The 20,085-nt window shown below is 41.2% G+C and overlaps 2 protein-coding genes across 2 annotated transcripts; one reads left to right on the top strand and one right to left on the bottom strand.

The window, feature by feature from the left end:
• Positions 1 to 645: 645 nt before the first annotated feature.
• ybey (ybeY metalloendoribonuclease) lies at positions 646 to 3,848 on the bottom strand. The gene is made up of 4 exons (XM_053328830.1): positions 3,471 to 3,848; positions 1,963 to 2,094; positions 1,802 to 1,870; positions 646 to 884 (listed from the first exon to the last, which is right to left on the bottom strand). The coding sequence occupies exons 1-4, from the start codon at positions 3,678 to 3,680 to the stop codon at positions 789 to 791; spliced, it is 507 nt and encodes a 168-aa protein (XP_053184805.1). The 5' UTR covers positions 3,681 to 3,848; the 3' UTR covers positions 646 to 788.
• A 566-nt stretch (positions 3,849 to 4,414) lies between these two features.
• mcm3ap (minichromosome maintenance complex component 3 associated protein) lies at positions 4,415 to 19,994 on the top strand. Its single transcript, XM_053329108.1, has 28 exons — positions 4,415 to 6,158; positions 6,661 to 6,905; positions 7,282 to 7,363; positions 7,529 to 7,682; positions 8,057 to 8,250; positions 8,346 to 8,485; positions 8,613 to 8,810; positions 9,763 to 10,031; positions 10,129 to 10,291; positions 11,076 to 11,233; positions 11,473 to 11,696; positions 11,850 to 12,085; positions 12,785 to 12,885; positions 13,020 to 13,151; positions 13,871 to 13,984; positions 14,091 to 14,243; positions 14,421 to 14,618; positions 14,733 to 14,801; positions 14,885 to 15,019; positions 15,698 to 15,857; positions 16,004 to 16,259; positions 16,642 to 16,739; positions 17,080 to 17,470; positions 17,604 to 17,882; positions 17,982 to 18,111; positions 18,700 to 18,885; positions 19,044 to 19,194; positions 19,381 to 19,994. The coding sequence occupies exons 1-28, from the start codon at positions 4,415 to 4,417 to the stop codon at positions 19,546 to 19,548; spliced, it is 6,528 nt and encodes a 2,175-aa protein (XP_053185083.1). The 3' UTR covers positions 19,549 to 19,994.
• Positions 19,995 to 20,085: the final 91 nt, after the last annotated feature.

Here is a 20,085-nt window from a genome sequence, read left to right as displayed (position 1 = left end):
CCCCCTCATCTCCGGTTTTATAGGCTCTTCTGTGTTAACATTGTTTAAAAAAAAAAAAGAGAGAAAAAAATCTCACTTAAACAACCTTAAACATTCAAACATGTCGTCTTGCTGGACGTCTTAATTATTTCCTTTTAAAATCTGAAGGTATTTGTTCATCACAGCATTTAAAGAAGAAAAAGAAAAAAAAGAAAAAATCCAGCACTTTGTAGTGAGGTTTTTTATTTTTTAAAAGGAGGTGTGCATCGTTATTTAGCTGCCTTCCTGTGAGTAAAGTATTCTGCTGCACCATGAACCTGTATGGCCTGTTATTACATTAAAAAAAAGAAAAAGTTAATTATTATTATTATTTTTTTTTTATGTCCTTGGAGCCTTTGGAGTTACAGTTGTTGAAACATCTTGTCCCAGACGCAGTGTAAAGAGGGTACAAAGTATTTGTGAAGTAAAGAAATGAGCTTTTTCTATCCTTCATATACAAACTGACTTCTTCTTCTTAAAGCAGATTTTAATAAAATATTACAGTGAAAGTGCACAGACTTCTTTGTTCTTCATTTTAACTGTTTTAAAAAACTCTTCACGTCTCCAGTTTTTAATCACAAGTGAGTCCAGCAGCTGAGTGCTTGTCTTCTGCCAGGTGTGAGTTCATCAGTAGTCCAGTAGAGAGTGTGAAGAGTTTCCGTAGCAACAGTAGAGTGTGAAGAGTTTCCGTAGCAACAATCACTGTTCTTTTTTCTTCTCCAGGCTGTGAGGTTGTTTTTTTTTAAACAGGTGATGTCTCGGTGTCTCTGTCACCTGTCCTGAGTGCACCGCTTCATCAGAGGCTCCAGGTGTCGTCCTGTCAGTCTGTTGTACTCGCTCAGGATGTAGTTCTCTCTCTGATGCATCTGCAGGAAAAATGAACGTCTTATTATTATTGTTATTATTTAAATTATTATTAAATGTGTGATGTATGTGTGGAGAAAAGGGCACGCTCATAGTTGAGTTAGTTGCTTTATGAATCTATAAAAAGGTTATTTACACACAATTAACCTTTGTGTCGTCCTCCCGGGTCAAATTGACCCCGACTGTTCCTCCTTTCCTTCCTTTCTCCCTTCCTCCCTCCCTCCTTCCTTGTTTCTTCCCTCCCTTCTTTCGTCCATCCTTCCCTCTTTCCTTCCTTTCTCCCTTCCTCTTTTCTTTCCTCCGTCCTTCCCTGTTTCCTCTGTCCTTCTTTACTTCCTTTCTCTCTTCCTCTTTTCCTTCCTCCCTCCCTCCTTCCTTGTTTCTTCCCTCCCTTCTTTCCTCTTTTCCTTCCTCCCTCCCTCCTTGTTTCTTCCCTTCCTTCTTTCCTCCGTCCTTCCTTTCCTTCCTCCCTCCCTTCCTCCTTTCCTTCATTCCTTCCTCCCTTCCTTCTTTCCTCCTTCCTCCCTTCCTTCCTTGACTCGAGGACAACAGGAGGGTTAAATGACTCAGATGTTAAAATGTTCTACTTTAAACATATGTGATTCCAGTGTTTGAGAGGAAATCTAGTAGAAACATAAAGATATTAAACATAGAAACTAGTCCAGAAACACGTCACTACAGCTGTAGTTGTAACTGAGACTCAGTTTAAAGACTCAGCATTAAGAGTTTAAAGTATATTAAGAGTAACAGGGAGAGAGATGTGGAAATATGTGTTGCTGATTTCATTAAATGTTTCAATACTGTGACAAAAAACCTTGATCATTTTGGTTTAGAGGCAAAAATCACCTGGCTTCACATCAGTAAAGATATATGAGAAGTTTTTTGTACATTGGATGAAGAACTCTGTCTCCTCACATACCTCAGCCCACTCCTCGTCTGTCTCATGCCTGTAACCCAGCAGGTGACAGATACCGTGTGCTGTGACAACCTGAAACATGAAGAGAGAGAGAAGTGTGATTCAATGTGAAACCAGGTGTTAGAAACATTAGTGAAGCTATTTAATGACACACAGCTCCTCACAGTGAGAGCTCCGTGTAGATCCATGGACTCCTCTCGACACTGCTTCATCACAAACTCTACACCCAGGAAAATGTCCCCAAGGTTCAGCTCGTCTCTGTAAAGGGGGCAAGGCATCTTACCGGGTCTCATGTCCTGAAAATACAGAAATAAAGAAATAAATACATAAATAAATATGTGGTTAGTAAACACAGGAAACCTCTGATGAACCACTGAGTCACATAACAGAGAAGCTACTGGACAGAAATTATAATACTAATGATAAAAAGGTTCATAATAAATTGGCAAAGCATTAATATCCAATATAGATATAAACAGATATACCTGAAGGAAATCATTGTGTTACAGCAGCATAAGTCCACTATAATGAATAAAAAATGACAATAACATGACGTTCTGCACATGGACTGAAACATCTGCACTGTATTTATTCAATGTCTGTACTGCTCTAAAATAAATAAAATGAAAAATCCAAACTCCAGTCTGAACTCTTTGTTTGTTCTGTGTGAGTCCTTCCTTGTTGCATTTAATATACATGAGAGGCAAAATATTAGGAACAATATTGAATATAATTCATCCCAGTACACTCTAATTTACTTCCTCTTTTTTCTATTTCTCTACTACTATGACAGTTTTTTATGTTTATATTGCTATAAATGCTGTCACTATTTAATACTTCCTGTCTTGTTATGCAGACCTGCAATTCTGCCTTTCATGTATTATCATCTGTAATGTATTTTCATGATATTTAACCCTTCCTGACTGTTAAAAACAAGTGAAAATGTATAAACTTCATAAAAGAAGAACATTGAACAGGTGTACCCAATAAAGAGGCCAGTGAGTGTAGATATAGGTACAGATAGATAGATATACTGTGAAGGAAATCATTGTGTTACAGCAGCATAAGTTAACTATAGAATTGTAGGTTTTGCATAACAAAACACTAAGTAATGAATTTATGAGCAATATATACATTAAAAAACAGCAATACAACAGTAGAGAAAATGAAAGTAATAGTGATAGTAAGGTATCCAGTCTGTATGACATGAAGACATTACATGAAAGCCGTTGGAAATATTTCTATTAAAATAACAGAAAGTAGTGATGCAAATCAGCTTATTTGCATTGGAAAAAACAGCAGATGTGTCAAATCAAGGACTACAAGACTCACAAACAGTTTCTATCCATCGACACTATCTGTTTACACAAAGCACAGAGTCACTTTACATTAACTAAGGTCTCAGGTTATTGAATGGCATATTGTCATTAGGAGCTGAGCCCACCTTGAATTTTGTACATTTGCCTACACAAAAATGTTTATCAGCTCCACAAAAAAAAGTAAAATTGTGTAGGTCACATTAGAAATAGTCTGGGTTCAATTAATGTGTATATGGTGTTTTTACAGTTCTCAAATGTAAAGAGTATGTAAGGGTTAAACTGAATATCACATTTCTAACCTATGGTAGCTCAGGTAGTTTATGGATTAATGTCTATTTTTTACATATATTTACCTCATAAAATGGAAAGGAGAGGACATCTGTTGGCACATTTTTCTTCCTGTAGATGTTATTAATGTGTTGCATCCTCTGGTTGTCCACACAGATGACGCCGAGGTCAAACTTTTGCACACCCAGTATGTGTCTCAGTGTGTCCACGTCTCTGCGCAGCCTGGCTCGCCGCAAAGGCACCACCTTCTGGAGATTACGCACCACTACACCCATGCTATGGAGATTACGCACCACTACACCTATGCTTTTATTTTAACACAAAAGCTCCAAACACACACAACAGACACTTGCCAAAAAAAATAACCTAACATATAAATGAAGGATAAAACTAATCCATAATAACAGATGATGGATAGTTATAATAATAACTCGTGCCGGATGAATTCAAGGTGACACTCCCTGCTTCCTTTAAAAAACCGATAATTTAACTTTTCTTTCAGTATAGTCACAATATAACAATAACCTTTTTTTTAAGAAGCGACACCACACTATATTGTTAAAGATAAGTGGTCGTTTTGTTGTCTAAAAACACACGAACCTCACCGAGCAATGAATGGTCGCAGCGTTGACGCAAAGCGGAACTTTTCTTTTAAAAGAATGAGCGGGGATTAAAACAGCTGCAGCACCTTCCGCCGGATATAGAAACATGCAGCGTTCGAAGCTAAAGAAAACAAGCGCAAACTACTAAAGGTGAGATATTGTATAGGTTTAAAGTATTTCTAGAGAGATTATAAAGTGTTTATATATTGTTATCTAACTATCTCAATCTGCTGTTTTCATGCCGCTGTGTTTACGTGAAGTTTGATAGCATAAAGAGGAAGAGAGTGGAGGTGTTTACTTAAAAATATAACAAAAGATACTTTATACCTTCTTATATTTACAGTATGAATCCTGCAAATCCGTTTGGGAGCCCTCAAGGTGGAGCTTTCCAAGCCCCAAATAACGCAATGAAGACTGGGATGTTCCCTTCATTTGGGCAGCAAATGCCAAATAATCAGCCTCCTCAGTCTGTGGGGTTTTTCCAGCCTTCAGCATTTGGGCAGCCGTCTGTTTTAAATCAACCTCCTCAGCATGGAAACCCTCTCTTCGGACAAGGCTCTGCTTTCGGCCAGCCGTCCACACAGCAGCAGCAGCAGCAGCAACAACAGCCTCCAGTGAGCCAGCCTCCAGCTTTTGGGATGAGCCCCTCTGGATTTGGTGGTGGAGGTAGTACTAGTGGTGCTCCTCCAGCTTTTGGGCAGACAACTGGATCAAGTCAGGGTTCAGTGTTTGGGCAGACGACACCTGCTTTTGGGCAGGCTTCCGCTTTTGGGCAGGCGGCAGGATTTGCTCAGCAGCCTCCAGGATTTGGGAAACCACCACCTCCGTATGGACAACAGCAACAACAGCAGCAGCAGCAGCCGTCTGGATTTGGAAGCTCTCAGATGATGTCTTCTTCAGGCTCCAACACGACTTTAGGGCAACCTCAGCCGCTCAGTTTTGGACAGTCTGTGTTTGGACAGCCAGCATCCACCAGTGTCCCCACCAGTAGTGTGTTTGGACAACCAGCATCCACCAGTGTCACGGCCACCAGTGTGTTTGGACAGCCAGCACCCACCAGTGTCTCCACCAGTAATGTGTTTGGACAACCAGCACCCACCAGTGTCTCCACCAGTAGTGTGTTTGGACAACCAGCATCCACCACTGTCTCCACCAATAGTGTGTTTGGACAGCCAGTGTCCACCACTGTTCCCACCACCAGTGTGTTTGGAGTAGGGTCGACCCAGAGCAGAAGTTTTGGCACATCCGAATTCAGCTTCAAGCCAGCCAACGAGGCTCTTTTCAAACCTATCTTCAGCGCCAGTCCCGAGCCCACTAACCCTCAAACTACTTCCTTATCCAGCTCACCTTTTGGCAGCAGTAATGCGCCCCAGACCAGCTCCACCAACATGAGTAGCAGCGGCGGCACCACCACTGGCTTCCCCGTCTTGACCGGAGCTAAATCTGGACCTCTTGGTTTCAGCTTCTCTCAGCCTGCTGCAGCCCCTTCAATCTCTACCCAAAATAACCCTCTAACAACGGGGGCTAACAGCGGCCCCTCCAGTACTCTCCAGTTCACCTTCTCCCAACCGGCTGCCCCCTCCAGCTCCAACACTAAAGGCTCCACCAACCAGCCCACTACCCCGTCGTCTTTTAGCTTCTCAGCCAAAACCATCCAACCACAGACGGCGTCCATTTTTACAGGAACCAACTTTGTGCAGCCCTCAGCTTTTGGAGACACCAAAGCAAACGCAGAGGCCGGTTCAGATGATAAAGGGAGCAGCCTCGAAGGTTTAGGGGACACTAATATATTTGCCCGGTCCAGCAAAGGCACCAAGCGTAAAGAGGATGCAGTGGTCCCAAGTTCTGGCCCAGAGAAGCCCCCTGCAGAGGAGGATGTTCCAGCAGAAACAGATTTACCCAGACATCCCCCAAAGAGGCCCCTGATGAGGTCCCGTGGGCCCCCACCAGGGTTATTCGGCAGGGCACTGAGCGGACTGAGAAGAGATGTTCCGGTGAGACGAGACGCTGCGAAGGAGAGTCAGCAGCAGGCGTCCGAGCTGGAGGAGGCGGAGGGTGAAGATGTCCAAACTCAGGATGAAAACCTGACCGCTGCGACTCCTGAAGCCCAAACACTGACGAGAGAGGTGATGGAAAAAGCTGATGAGACAGGTGAGATGTTCAAATTATACAGACTGACTGTGTATTATCTGCTTTTTACAATAAAGTTAGTTTTAGTTCAAAGCTATTTTGACTCTGAAAGCAACTGCTGCTCAATAAATATCTAGTTTACTAGACACTGTCTGAATAAAATGTCAAATGTATTTTTAATTCACTAGTTTGTCAGCAATTGGGGGTATTATCGGCCAATATATATGGATATCGGAATTTTTTACTCCCTAATATCGGCATTGGCCTCAAAAGTCCAGTATCAATAGTGCCCTAGAAACTACGATGATTATTATATTATATTTTTTCTTTTTTATTTAACCCTGCTGGTAACCATTAAGGGTTTTTTTCCTTATCTATCTGCTGTTGTAGAACTGCTCAACTTTGTGGAGAAACTCAGGCTGAAACTTTCATCTTCCACTTAATTTTAACCAAAGATCTTGAATTATGTAGAAGAACATCCATCATCTTCTCTTCTTTTACTCACCTATCATCCCTTCTTTAGATTCAGCGGTCGTTCCAGAACCGCAGATTGAAACCACGACTCCAGAGCAGCGTGGCTCACGGCGAGAGAGCATGGAGAGCCTCAGCGGCGGCTCCGCTGACTGCACCACCCTCCAGTGTAGGAACGTTCCTCCAGCCCTCAACAAGAAGGAGCTGATCGAGAAGCACTTCGGTCGGTTCGGCAAAGTCCGCAAAGTCTTCTGCCGGACTGCCAAGAACCTGGCCATTGTGCACTTTGATGACCACGTGAGTTAAATCCTGCTTTAACACCGTCAGGCTCCTAAGGCCTCTGTGATTCACCTGGCCTCCCCAAAACACTGTCTGTTTATGAAAATCATTCTCAGTTCTCTTTTCAGCTACAACAAACTTTATTTATAAGATTGGAGCAGTGATTTTGCTAGTAGTTCATTGGTGAGATAGTGATCGTTTTTATGTTTTCAACCAGCTCTAAAATGACAACAAACTCTTTGCTGGTTTGGTTTTTGGCATCATTTACTTCATCATCAGAGCTCAGTTTAAACTTTACTCTTTGTGAGACCGAAACATCAGGTTTTAAATGATATTTGTCAATGAAAACACAAAATAATGTTTTTTGTCACTTTTTACATGTTATCTCTTACAGGCGTCAGCAGCGAAGGCAAAGAAGAAAGGCAAAATGATGCACAGACAAGAACTTCTCCTCTTGTGGCAGAGAAAGAAGCAAAGTAAGGCCAACATCTTTTTATGAAACCTCCAATTATTATAGAAATAAATGTTTTCTGGACTAATAATTCTGTTTTAGAGGTGAAGACTTTTTATTGTCATATTTCCTTCACTTTTCAAACATTGAATTCCTCGCTGACTTGATTCTGGTTTATCTTGTGCTTCAGGTCCGGGAGACAAAGGGAGCAGACCTGCAGCAGAGAAGGAGGAGGCGGAAGGAGAAGGTCAGGAGGACACAACGTCCAAGGCAGCTTCCTCTCCGCTCAGAAGGCCTCCTTTCAGAGGTCCTGCTATCGGCAGCGCGATGACCTTCAGCCGCAGGTAACAGCTGCTCCTGCATGAAATCATTACGAGAGGTTAAAGTCCAATTCAGTTATAGTGTTGGTTGTTTTCCTACTTGCTTTATAGTTATCTAATCACATCCATAAATTACAGTTTGGAGCACTCTGATTAAAAATAATAATAATAACAATGCATTTTATTTATGGAGCGCTTTTAACAATCAAAGACAATTAAAAAAATACAGAATAAATGGAAATACAATCAATAAAAGTAATGTAGAGAAGAAGAAACAAAATAGAAAAAGAAAAAATCAAACATTAAGAAGTGATTTGAATTTGATGAAGTCAGTCCAGTCACGGTTTTGTCTTTCTTCCTTCCTTTCTTCTTTCTTTTCCTCCTTACGTCTCCCTCAGCTCTCCAGTGAAGAAGTCGTCCTTGGTAAAGTCTCTCCAGTTTGACTCCGAGCCGCAGAAAGAGAGCAGCGCAGACACCCAGAGCTCGGAGCGCCCGGTCCCTTCCTCCCTCCTCCCTCTCATCGGTCAGCTGGCTGAGACCGCCGAGGACAAGTACCGCCTCCTGGAGCAGAGAGACAAGATCCTGCGTCAAGGTGAAGAAGACATCGCATTAACCTGCTTGCTCTGTCGTTCACGTCTGGCTTCGGAGACATTTCTAACTGTCTGTCTCTGCTTTGTGTCCACACAGGTCGACCCAAACGGACGGACCTGGACCTGTCCAAGGTGTTTGTGGGAACGTGTCCTGATATGTGTCCGGAGAAGGAGAGGTACATGAGGGAAACGAGGAACCAGCTCAGCGTATACGAAGTCATCCAAAACACAGAGATGGTAATGTTTGAAATACTTTATACTTTTGAAAATGGTCTGATATTTATTAAATGTATTGTCCTTTTTTCATTTAATGAATACAAAAAGGCTGATAATTTAGACACACATCTGGACTGTCCTCTACTAGGTGGATCACACAGCGGCCATCAAAGAGTACAGTCGCTCATCGGCCGACCAGGAGGAGCCGCTGCCCCACGACTTGCGCCCCCTGCCCGTACTCAGCATGACCATGGACTACCTGGTGACTCAGATCATGGACCAGGGCCCCGACAACTACCGGGACTGGTACGACTTTGTCTGGAACAGGACGCGCGGCATCCGTAAGGTACAAGACCTGCTTCAGAGGAGCTGATCTAGGCTAATGTGGAATTAGGCTGAATTATTGTGTCAGTTTAAAGAGAATAAAAATATTTGTCCACAGTAGTGAGGAGCAACAGGAAAACTTCTTACTAATCTAAATATATACTGTGTAGCAGATATTACATCATTAAGATTTTAAATACTTCATGAGGGCGCAGACACATTTACACACATGAAGGTAGTAGAAAATCTGCTGCTTTTTATACACAGGAGGGTTTTCCACCTTACTGTATGAGAAAAACATATTTTTTCATTTTCTGCTCAGTCTGGAATAGCAACCCTTTTATTAAGGATGCATCAAGATTATGTCATTGGTGAGACTTTACAAATTATGACATAGTTTAGTTTATATATAGAAAATAGGAATATAGAAAATAACAACATAAATAATACATACAGTGATTGAATCACATACATGATTTTCAAGTCCCAGCCAGTGACTAGCACCAGGATAATCAATTACTAATATAAATATATACTGTGTAGAATTTGTGTTAACACTTCATGTATAGTTTATTATATGTTGTTTATAGTGCACATTAAAAATATCCAAATTGCAAAGTGCTTCATATCAAGACAGCAAAATATACAAATCATAAAATAATTTTGTTTTTAAAAGACAACAAATAAAAACAATCTGAAGAGTAAAAATCAGCTCAGTGTAGTAAAAAGGAGACAAACTGTATTTAAAGGAGATAAAAGCAATTCAAGGAAATGATATTGCTTCATTAACATTTTAAGGCCTCAGACACATTTGCAAACATGTAGATAGTTAAAAATAAAAAATAAAAAAAAAAGGTGCTAGTTTCATGTGTTTGTCACCTTACTGTATTAGAAAAACATTATCTTATAAATACTGATACTTCACAAATCATAGAAATTATATTGAAGACTGATTTATTTTTTATTTTCTTCAGGATATCATCCAGCAGCGTCTGTGCTGCCCTCACACCGTGTCACTGATCGAGAAGTGCACCCGCTTCCACGTGCACTGCTCCCACCACCTCTGCGAGGAGCACCTTTCTACCTTCGACGCAAAGATCAACAACGAGAACATGACCAAGTGCCTGCAGAGTCTGAAGGAGATGTACGAGGACCTGGCCACTCGTCAGGTCTACTGCGCCCGCGAGGCCGAGTTCCGCCAGTACAGCGTCCTGGTGAAGCTCAACGACGGCGACATCCTGCGGTCAGTCCATGAAATCACACTAAATATTACGTTTGCACACATCCTCAGCTGATTTGTCTGTATTCACACTTCCTCATTCTTCTTCTTCTCCTCGTAGTGATGTGCAGCAGTTTCGTGATGAGGTGCGTAACTCTCCTGAGGTGAAGTTTGCGGTGCAGGCCTTCACCGCCGTCAACAACAACAACTTTGTGCGTTTCTTCAAGCTGGTGAAAGGAGCTTCATACCTGGCCAGCTGCCTCCTGCACAGATACTTCAACCAGGTCAGAAACTCTAAAATCTAAAATCCTGCATGAATAAATAAAACCAAGACATTATAAGCATTTTGCCTAATTTAGATGTGTTCCTGATACTCTGCTGTTAGATAAAATATATGCTTGTGTAGTAATAATATGTACTTATTAAAATATGTATTATTCAAGTACTGTGTTGTGGTGAATTAAGGGAGAAAATGTATTTTTATAAAGCAGCTTTCATATTTGGTTAATGTAGTTCAAAATGCTTCAAAGTGGATTAACAAGCTGATAATAAGACACAAAAATAATATAATAAATAATAAATTACAAACAAAGAAAGAAAAAGCTGAGACCAATGCACACAAGAGAAAATAAGAACGATAAATATGTTTTAAAAGTTTAAATAAAGTTTAAAAAAATGCGAAAATAAGAGATAGTAAGAGAAAAAGTTCATTCAAAGTGAGTAAAAAAAGTAGGTTAAAATAGATTAAAAGGACAAAACAAAAGTAAAAGTGAAATGAAAGAGATAATGTTCAATAAAAGCTAGCCTAAAAAAAGAGATTAATTGTCCCTCATTGATTTCCCATTTTAAATCTGGTTTTTTTCAGTTTAAAGATCATTTAATTCTTTGTTCTCTGTTTATAGATTTTTATTCTAGTTTATTGTGTTTTAAAACTTTGATGTCCTCTTTTTTTCAAAGTGTAGTCCATAAAACAGCAGATATTAACCTGTAATACACACAAGTACAGACTAGTTAGCAGTATAATATTATATTATGTATCTTATTAAATGTGTTTTCATGTGTCTGCAGGTCAGAGCGAAGGCCCTGAAAGCTCTGAACGTTGCTCACACAGTTGGTCCACGGTCGACTGCGTTTCCACTCGATGACGTCGTTCGGATGTTAATGTTTCGCAGTGTTGCCGAGGCAACAGACTTCATCCAGCAGTACGGCCTCAATGTCAATGACGAGTAAGTGTCTTAGTAATAGTCTTTATTAGTTTTTTAGTAGATTTAGAGTTTAAAATCATCTTGTACCTAATGTCAATGTTTTTTACTACTATTGTTTTATTGCTTATTATTTAGTCTTCTTCTTCTTCTTCTTTCTATTTTTGCCCCACCGTGGGACTAATAAAGGAATATGTTATCGTATGGTATCTTTTCTTGACTCCGTATTGATTTACTTACATTTCTCATCACCTTGTTCCCAGTGTGGTGGAGCTGAGTCGGATCGCCTATCAGGAGCCGGAGCTTCCTCTCTCCCAGAAGAAGTCGGAGGTCATCCTCTCCAAGAAAATGATGTTGGTTGGCGAGGTGGTGAACGGAGGCCCGCTCCCTAACCCTCTGCAGCACGCTCCGGTCTGCAGCTTCGACTCCCAGAACAAGTTCAGAGGAGAGGGACCGATGGCTCTCCCCTCCTCGAGTCAGTTTAAAGGTATTTCACTGACTGAGTTAAAAAAATGTTTATTTCCAGGTTGACATGCTTAAATTTGTGTCTAAAAATTAAGTTTGTAATGGTGCCACACTTATAAGAATCTAAAGAGTTAGTCTCAATATTAACATCTCTGTTTGTCCTTCATTGTCGTAGCCATAGCAACCAAGCTGGAGGTTAAAGCTCCACCCAGTGTTGAGTTGCTGACGCAGGTCGACGTTCCCGCCGGGTTCGGTCTTCCTCCAGCTGTTACAGACGAGACGGGAGAGCCAGCGGATTCACTTCACAGCGCGGCTCATCCTGCAGAGTCCCAGCAGCTGTTCCAGCCGATCGTCCAACCTCAGCCTGTCAAACCACCATCACCTCCACCCAAACCTCAGTATAGCGACGAGGTGAGGAAGACGTCTCTGCTCTTCGTCTCAGTTAGAATCATTTCGTCCTTCCTGAACTTCCTGTATCCTGAATGTTTTGCATATTTTTTTATCCTTTTAAACTTATTTCTCACTTTTAACATTTAAAGGCACCAGAGTGTGAAGCACATCTGTTCATATTAAGTCTGAAATCAATATAATAACTCGAAAATACATTTAAAAAAAGAAAAGATAGAAGTATCTGACTTTGTCTCTAATTAGTGAAGAAGATCTCTGTTGTGTCTCAGAATATCTTGCAATGTAGTTCTTGTTTTTTGCATTTCTTCAGCCCTTTAAACTTATTTTTCTCTTCATCATTTAAAGGTGCAGCACATCTGTTCATATTAAGTCTGAAATCTAATAACTAATAACTAAAAAAGATAGAAGTATCGGAGTCTCTAATTACTGGGCTGCAATTAACAATGATTTTCATTATCGATTTAATCTGTTGGTTATTTTCTTGGTCTATAAATGATCAGAAAAATACCTTATTTATCTTAAAAAAAACAGCCCAAAATCCAAAGATTGTCAATTAATTACACTATAAGCAGCACATTCTTACATTTGAGAAGCTTTAATCATCAAATCTTTTTTTTTTTAAATAGGTAGTAGTAGCTAATTAACTTTTTCTGTTGATTGACTATTAACTATATAAACTGGTAACTTTTGTCGTACCTGCAGGACATCATGGCCGTACTAGACTGTGTTATCGAAGAGGTGGTTGAAGCGTCAGTGAGAGACGTAGCCGATGCCGGTGCCAGCTACACCACAACAGCACTTTCGTAAGTTTAAACTTATCTTATTATACATCCTTTAATTTCTATATCAGCTCAGATCAGGTGGTGCATTTTAATAAACACCATAATGACACACTTTATGACTTAACCTTTGGTGCTTGTTGTCTGTGGTTCTGCAGGGAGAGCAGCGTACAGGTGGACTCCATGGTGACTGAGGTTTTGGGACAGATGCTACAAGAAGTGTCGTCATCTGAGATCCAGCTGGAACAAGATCGCGTTGCTGAGGAGAAACGCAAGCTTGAAGAAGCCAGGTGGGTCTACTGACTGCTAATGAAAGCCTGATAATGACTGTTGAGCTTGTTGATTGGAGCAACCCTGAATTTTATCACACACTAACCTTTTAGTAGCTCAGTAATTTAAATAGATTACGTACTTTATTCAGTAATATATTCATGCAGACATCAAATATATTAAACATCAAACCTTATCATCCAGCATCATGTCATGATGTTTTAACCCTTATAGACTGTTCAGTGTCAATTTAACCATTTTTTTTTACATTTGAGAGCTGTAAAAAATACCATATACACATTTCATTTAGCCAGACTTTTCCTAATGTGACCCACAATATACAAAAATGGTAATAAAATGCCTAATTTTTAAATTTTTGTGTAGCTGATACACATTTTTACATATGCAAATGTATAAGTTTGATCTGTGTTTTTTTTTTTTTTTAATTAAAAATCAGCATTCAAACGTTTTATTCATCATATTCTGTAAAATATTCACCTGGATAGTAAAATAGTGATTGTGAATGTCTTTCCATAAAATAATCCAAACATGTATTCATGTAATAAGAGTAAGCAGTATGTGAGGCTTAAAACAGTCAGATATAATAAAGTAAAATAAAACCAAAAAATCTAAGATGCAAAAACGTTTTCTTCAGGACTGATGAGTTTTATTCATCATCACTGTCACACATATTAAAAGCACAAACCTACATTTCCTTTTTCCTCTCTGTGTGTTCCAGGAGGAAGCAGGAGCACGAGGCCTTCCTGATCCAGTTCAGCTTCTCTCTCTGCAAGGAACTCATCTACGAAGTCATAGACGAGACCGTCAAAGAGACCGCCACCTCTGAGATCCAGTAAGCATTAAAAACACCACCATATTATAATCTGCTACGATTTTAATGTTTTCTCTAACAACTCTGACAACATCTTTGACCTTTTTTTTTTTTTTTTTTTTTTTAGGGAAGCCGTGAATGAGAAAACGGAGCGTGTGGCGAAATGCACGGAGCAGGTCTGCACCAGTCTGGTTGAGGAGACTCTGAATGCAGACATCTCTCTGTTGGTGGAAGAAATCCTCGATGTTGAGCTGCAGCGGATCCACAAGTACATCAAAAGGTAAGACATGGAGGATACGGAAAGCAGTGAAATATCCACAACACTGTAGAAATAAATTAGTTTGGCAGCTTGTTCAGGCAGGATGATTAAATTAGTTAGCATATATCAAATGAGTCCAATTTCAACCAGATACACTAACAAGCCCTCTTATTATTTCCCTCTTATCTTTGCATCTAGGTGGCGTGATGTGGTGGCGGTGCGTCGGCAGCTGAAGAGACAGATGAGAGGTTTCCCCGCCGCTCCTTGCTGCGTCGACCCTCGCTTCAAACTGAAGGCTCTGGCTCCTAGCGCCCCTGCACGGCCCTCCATGGCAGATCTGGCCTGTGGTCTGGTCAACCTGGGCAACTCAGGGACGTTAGCTCTGTCCAGCACCAGGTATGTGGTTACATGTGGATCTATTTAATGAGAAACGTATTTACAGCTTATAATAGATAATGGTTTGAATGGTTTGGCGCTTTGTATCAGTAACGTGTCTTGTGTCTTGTTAAGGTTGTTGAAAATGAGACAGGAAGTGATCCACCAGCTGAGAGTCCACTACTACTATCAGCAGCTGCTCAAGTAAGTGACGAGTTGATCAGTATGTCGATGGACTTGCATATCTCTTTTTTTTCTTTATAAAACATTTGTCGTGTTCCTCTCAGTGAGTCGGTGTGGGCGCCTCTCGACCTCTCTGCGCTGGTGACCGAAAACATCCCCGATCCACCGGAGAGAATCTTCTGGAAAGCCGTTCTCCTCTTACCCAGCGATGATGAGAGCGTCGCCAGCCTGGCAGACAGGTGAGCAGCTGCACATCAGTACAACACAAAGCAGGAAACAGTAGATTCAACACAACTTTTAGTTTGACGGCATAACAGAGACAGAAAAATAAATATGCATAGAATCATAATAACTCAGCAAATAAAATCTATAACTTTTCTTTATTTGTTAATTATACAATTGTAATTATTTATTTATTTCACAACAAAAAAACCTTTATCTGAAAACAGATGTCTGCTGATAGTGGAAATAATATTTGTGAGATGATCCAGTGCAGTAAAAGCCTCATAAAATGAAAACCGTTAACTTAAACAGGCTAAAAAGCTTCATAGAGCTGCAGCAAATCCTAAATGAGAGAAACTCCTTGTCACATAATCAAGTGAATCAATGTAACTATAAAGAAATACTGATTAATGCAACTCTGCATTGGATTGTTTTCTCTTTAGTAAAACATTCAGATATAGTTTAGCAGTAGAAGTATTAGACACCAAGATCAAAGTTTGGGAGATTTCCTGGATTTAAAGTGATCAGCACCACATCATTACTACATGAATGTGTCAGATCAATGTACTAATATTGCTTTAAGGTAATATCATTTCCATAAGAAGTTAAATTTATGACAGATGCATGTTTAATAATGTGACACCCAGCAGACATTGTTCATCCACCGTGTCCTCTTCTGTCTCTCGTTGCTTCAGGATCCTCTCTGACTGGCTGGAGGTGAAGCTCGGTGGAGGCAAGAAGTCAGAAGTCATGGAGGAGGAGAAGCAGCCTGATGGCACGCTGCAGACCCTCTGCGTCATCAACGCACTGCAGGAGACCGAACAGCATGTTCACAAAGTCCACGTCAGCATTAAGGTTAGGTCACACTGCATTCACTTTGAGTTTTAGATGTATTACTTGATAAAGGAGGAGAATAATAGTAATGTAGATAACTTTTTACTCATTTAGTTAAATAAAAATCTGACACATCCTGTGTTTTCTTACTTCTTTTTGTCTCTCAGGCGTCCAGAGGTCCTCTCATTGAAGACAGCCTCTCCAAAATGGAGGAGTGCTGTGATCTCCAGGGGACAGCAGCTCTAATCATGCTGCTACCCGCTCCACGTACCATCGAGTCCGAGCAGGACGAGCAGGACGTTCCTCTGCTGTCAGCCCGGCTTCAGCTCAGACAGCTACAACAGGCCAGCACCTGGCACAGTCCGCTGCCTCTGGTTATCCTGGTGCCGGGAGCTGACAGCGACACACAGAAACTAGAAGAAGGTGAATGATAATACAAATCAGTCTCTAGATGATCAGTGATTTTTGGGCTAAAGACAAGCTGGGATATTCAGGAAGCTGCTCAGTTAAAGCAGGCTGTGTCTTCATTGGTACATACAGTAACATACAACTACAGACAAATAGACACATCACAGTATGAATAAGTAAATAAAAATAAACGATAAATAGTATTAATGCAGAGTGAATACATGCACATAAACAGGGTATTATTGCATGTGTGCAGGTATAGGGTTGTACTTATTAGTTTGATATTCAGCAGTTTAGTTCTCTGATGGCTTTTGGATGTCATCATGAAAAAGTAGCTGAATTAATTTAGACTAAATGTGTCTGACTGACTCATCTTTTGCTCCTTTTTGTCCCTCAGACCTGATGCTGGATACACTCGTTAAAGAAGGCCTGATATCAGAATACACCTTCCTCTTCATACCAGAGACCACCAGTGATCTGCAGGGATCCAAACAGGTAATAGACACACAGAGAAACATACAGCACAGAAAAACTGCAGCTGTCAAGAGCAGGATTGTGTTGGGAGTTAACAGTATTGCGATGTTGTGTTTAAGACAGTACTTAAAAATGAAGTAAATAACTTAATTAAAGTATTAGTTGAATTATAATTTCTATGAATTGTAGTCAGCAACAATGAGCTTTTATACACATGGACTCTAAAGAATCAAGCAGGAGCATGTCTCAGTTATTTATGTGAACTCAAACACTAAAAAGCTTAATAATCTGTAGTATATGTATGTTGTTTGATTCATTTTATTCAATTTATCCTCCTCCCTTCCTGCTGTTGTGTCTCCAGCTCAGTCACGCTATGCAGTGGCTTCTGGCCCGTGCACCTCCACCCTTCCCCCTCTCCTGTCAGACCCTGGTGCAGCTGGTCGAGGCCAACCTGAGTCGTGAGTTCAGTCAGAGGGTTCACGCTCACCGCCAGGAGCGAGCTGCGGCGTGTCTCCCCTCCCAGGACCCCGCACCCGTCATCCAGCTTTACAACGCTGTCCTGGATCACATCGCTGACAGAGTGACGTCGCAGGATCTCTCCAGACTGTCATGGCCGCCGGGCGAGTTCTGCCTGCCTGATACTCGTGACTTTGTCCCTCATCTGGGTTGGAACTCGGCCTCGCACATGGACTGGCTACGGAAAGCCATCCTGAGCCTGAAGCTTCCGCAGTGGAATCAAATGTCTAACACAGGTGACTAAGATAGTATCAGGTTTTATTACTGAAACCAGGTTTATATTAACAGTTTGAAGAGAGAGACATAACCAATTTATTTTGCTTTCCTCTCCCTCCTCTCTTTCCTTTTATCATCTCTCCCTCTCTCTAGATTCGTGGCCTGAACTCTGCTCCTCCGTCTTACATTACGCTGCTCAGATCCCGGTCTCACGCAACAGTCAGCCCCTCATAATGTCACGCTTGGAAAACCTGCTGGAAAGAGTCCGACTAAAGGGTCGCCATAGCAGAACCCCAAGATACAAAATAGCCGTGGGCAGCTGGGGCGACGGAGACCAGAGTTCCTGTCAGATCCCCTGGGATGACGTGCTGGTGATTTGCATAGACCACAAGCTGAAGGACTGGCAGGTACCTGGACCCCCAGTCTGTGAAGGTAAGGGCATTTATTTTACTGTAGAGTACCTATTTTGTTACTTGTATCATCTGACAATTTATGACTAATCTGGTGGAAATTGTTTATCTCTTTATGAAGATGCTGTGACGGAGGACGGGGAGATCCTGGTTTACTTCCTCACAGAGTCGTTGAAGGGCTTCCAGCCGCCTGAAGAATGGACCGAGGCCGTCAGACAAACCCACAGAGAGAAGCAGCAGGAGAACAAAGGGTAAGAAGGTCCAACATGAACGTAAGAAGTGTCACTGGTCATCTGGACTTTAACCTTTTTAAAACAGCTGATTACAACTTGTCACCTTGAATCAATGTAGCGTAAAGGCAGCACTTCCTTCTTAAACTGCTGCAGCCATTTTCATTTAGTGGAGCTGAAGAGGTTATTCAGGTGAATTATTTAAATCTGTAATATCACATATCATGAAGCAGCAGATGTAAAACAGGCAGTCTGCATTAAAAAAGTAAAGTTTCACAGCACTTGTCTTGCTATCTGACCTCACCTTAATGTCCAGGGTCACTGCTGGTTAGGTAATTATTACACAAACAGAGAGTAGATGGTGTAAAAGACTCCAGTCTGTATGCATGCAGTGACTTTTACCTTTAAGTGTCTAAACATTGGAGGTAATTAGGAGGAATTAGGTTTGTTTTTAAGTCTTATCTTCCAAGTTGAGAGATTTTTTTGTCCTTGTTTTGGAGAGAAATCACAGAAAGTGCTCCTTTCATAGAACATCATCATGTCCTTCTTTGCTTTCTGCCTTTTCCCCCAATATTCTCCATCTCCCCCTCCTCCCTCTACCCTCCACAGGGCGAGCGCAGCTGCTTGTGCCACACCCACCAGTCTGTCTCTCAGGCAGCGGTTGTTCAGCAATCCTTTGGAGCCTTTCAAGGCCCCGACGGCGCCGCTGGACGTCTCACACACTCCCACATCGGAGGAGCTGCTGGCCCACAAAGTCCTCCGGGGGTTAGAAGAGGAGAAGGCTGAAAGCAAAAGGTACAGACACAGCTACATTTATCTTATCAACAGTCTTGAAAGAGGAAGAGATGATTGTATCTGGCATAAGCAAAGAAAAATAGTTCTTGGCACGTTTATACTGCAGAGATTATACAGAATCTGTCATGTGACTCACACACTGCTGTACGTCTCTGCAGGAGCATGGAGCAGCTTCAGCGCTGGCTGGACGGTGACGCCTTCGACCACTTGTCTACTCCGCTTTTCATTCCTTCCTCCACCCTGCTGTCCATGCCCACAATCCTATCGCACGCACCCGCAGCCAAGACTCGAGACGCCGCTCTCACAGAGGTAAGACATCTCCACTCACCTCACTCAGTGATCCAGAGATGTATTTGCTCATTCACACAGTCAATCTAGGTAGTAGAATTACAGAAAGTGGCAGATTTGGCCAAAACTGACCGAGCTTTACTCTTGAATTTTACATTAACAGTCACAGAAAACCTTAACCGAACAAAAATTGACTTGACTTTCCAGGAATCGGAGCCTGATGAGCTGTCAGAGAAAGCAGACTGGCCCAAGACCGCTCCTGTATCGATGGCGTGGCGACTGAAGGAACTCGAGCAACAGATTTTGGCAAGCCAAGAAGAAGAATTAGCCTGCAGACTGAAGCTGAATGGTCTGCTGAGCATCGTGGATGACTGATGAACTGTTCGTTTCAATTTAGGGTTTCTTTTTTTTTGTAACTGTTTGAAAACTGAGGACAACCAAACCTGTCTGCTTACAATAGAGAGTATTTTTGATTTCATTGATGAAATTATGGCGACTCTGAGCTCTCTTTGTTGTCAGTTTTTCTTCTTGGACTGTTGAGGTCATCAGTGTGTGTGTGTGTGTGTGTGTGAGGTCTGAGTTTGTACAAGAAGGAGAAAAATCAAGAAGTTCTGTTTAATTTTCTGCCATTGACTTTGCATGTGTAATTTAAACACATGTGCAAGTGCATATACAATGTCTAAGATTATGTTATTTTGCATAGACCTCATTCTTATAGTTCAGAAATTGGTGAAAAGTTGCTTTTTGTCTCTTTTAAACACCTGTTGAATGATTTATATTTGTTAAACCAGTTACAACCAACCTTCAGTTTTGTTTGTTTTTGTTTTTATACTATTAATGAAATTGTCACATAGCTAAATAATGAATAAAAGTGTTATTTTTAATGTAAATGTGGTCCATCTGTCATTCAGT

Source organism: Scomber japonicus, chromosome 11 (genome assembly GCF_027409825.1).
Source record: "Scomber japonicus isolate fScoJap1 chromosome 11, fScoJap1.pri, whole genome shotgun sequence".
NCBI classification, from domain to species: Eukaryota; Metazoa; Chordata; class Actinopteri; order Scombriformes; family Scombridae; genus Scomber; species Scomber japonicus.
Note: the sequence above shows the minus strand (reverse complement) of the source record. Positions and strands in the feature narration are given on the sequence as shown.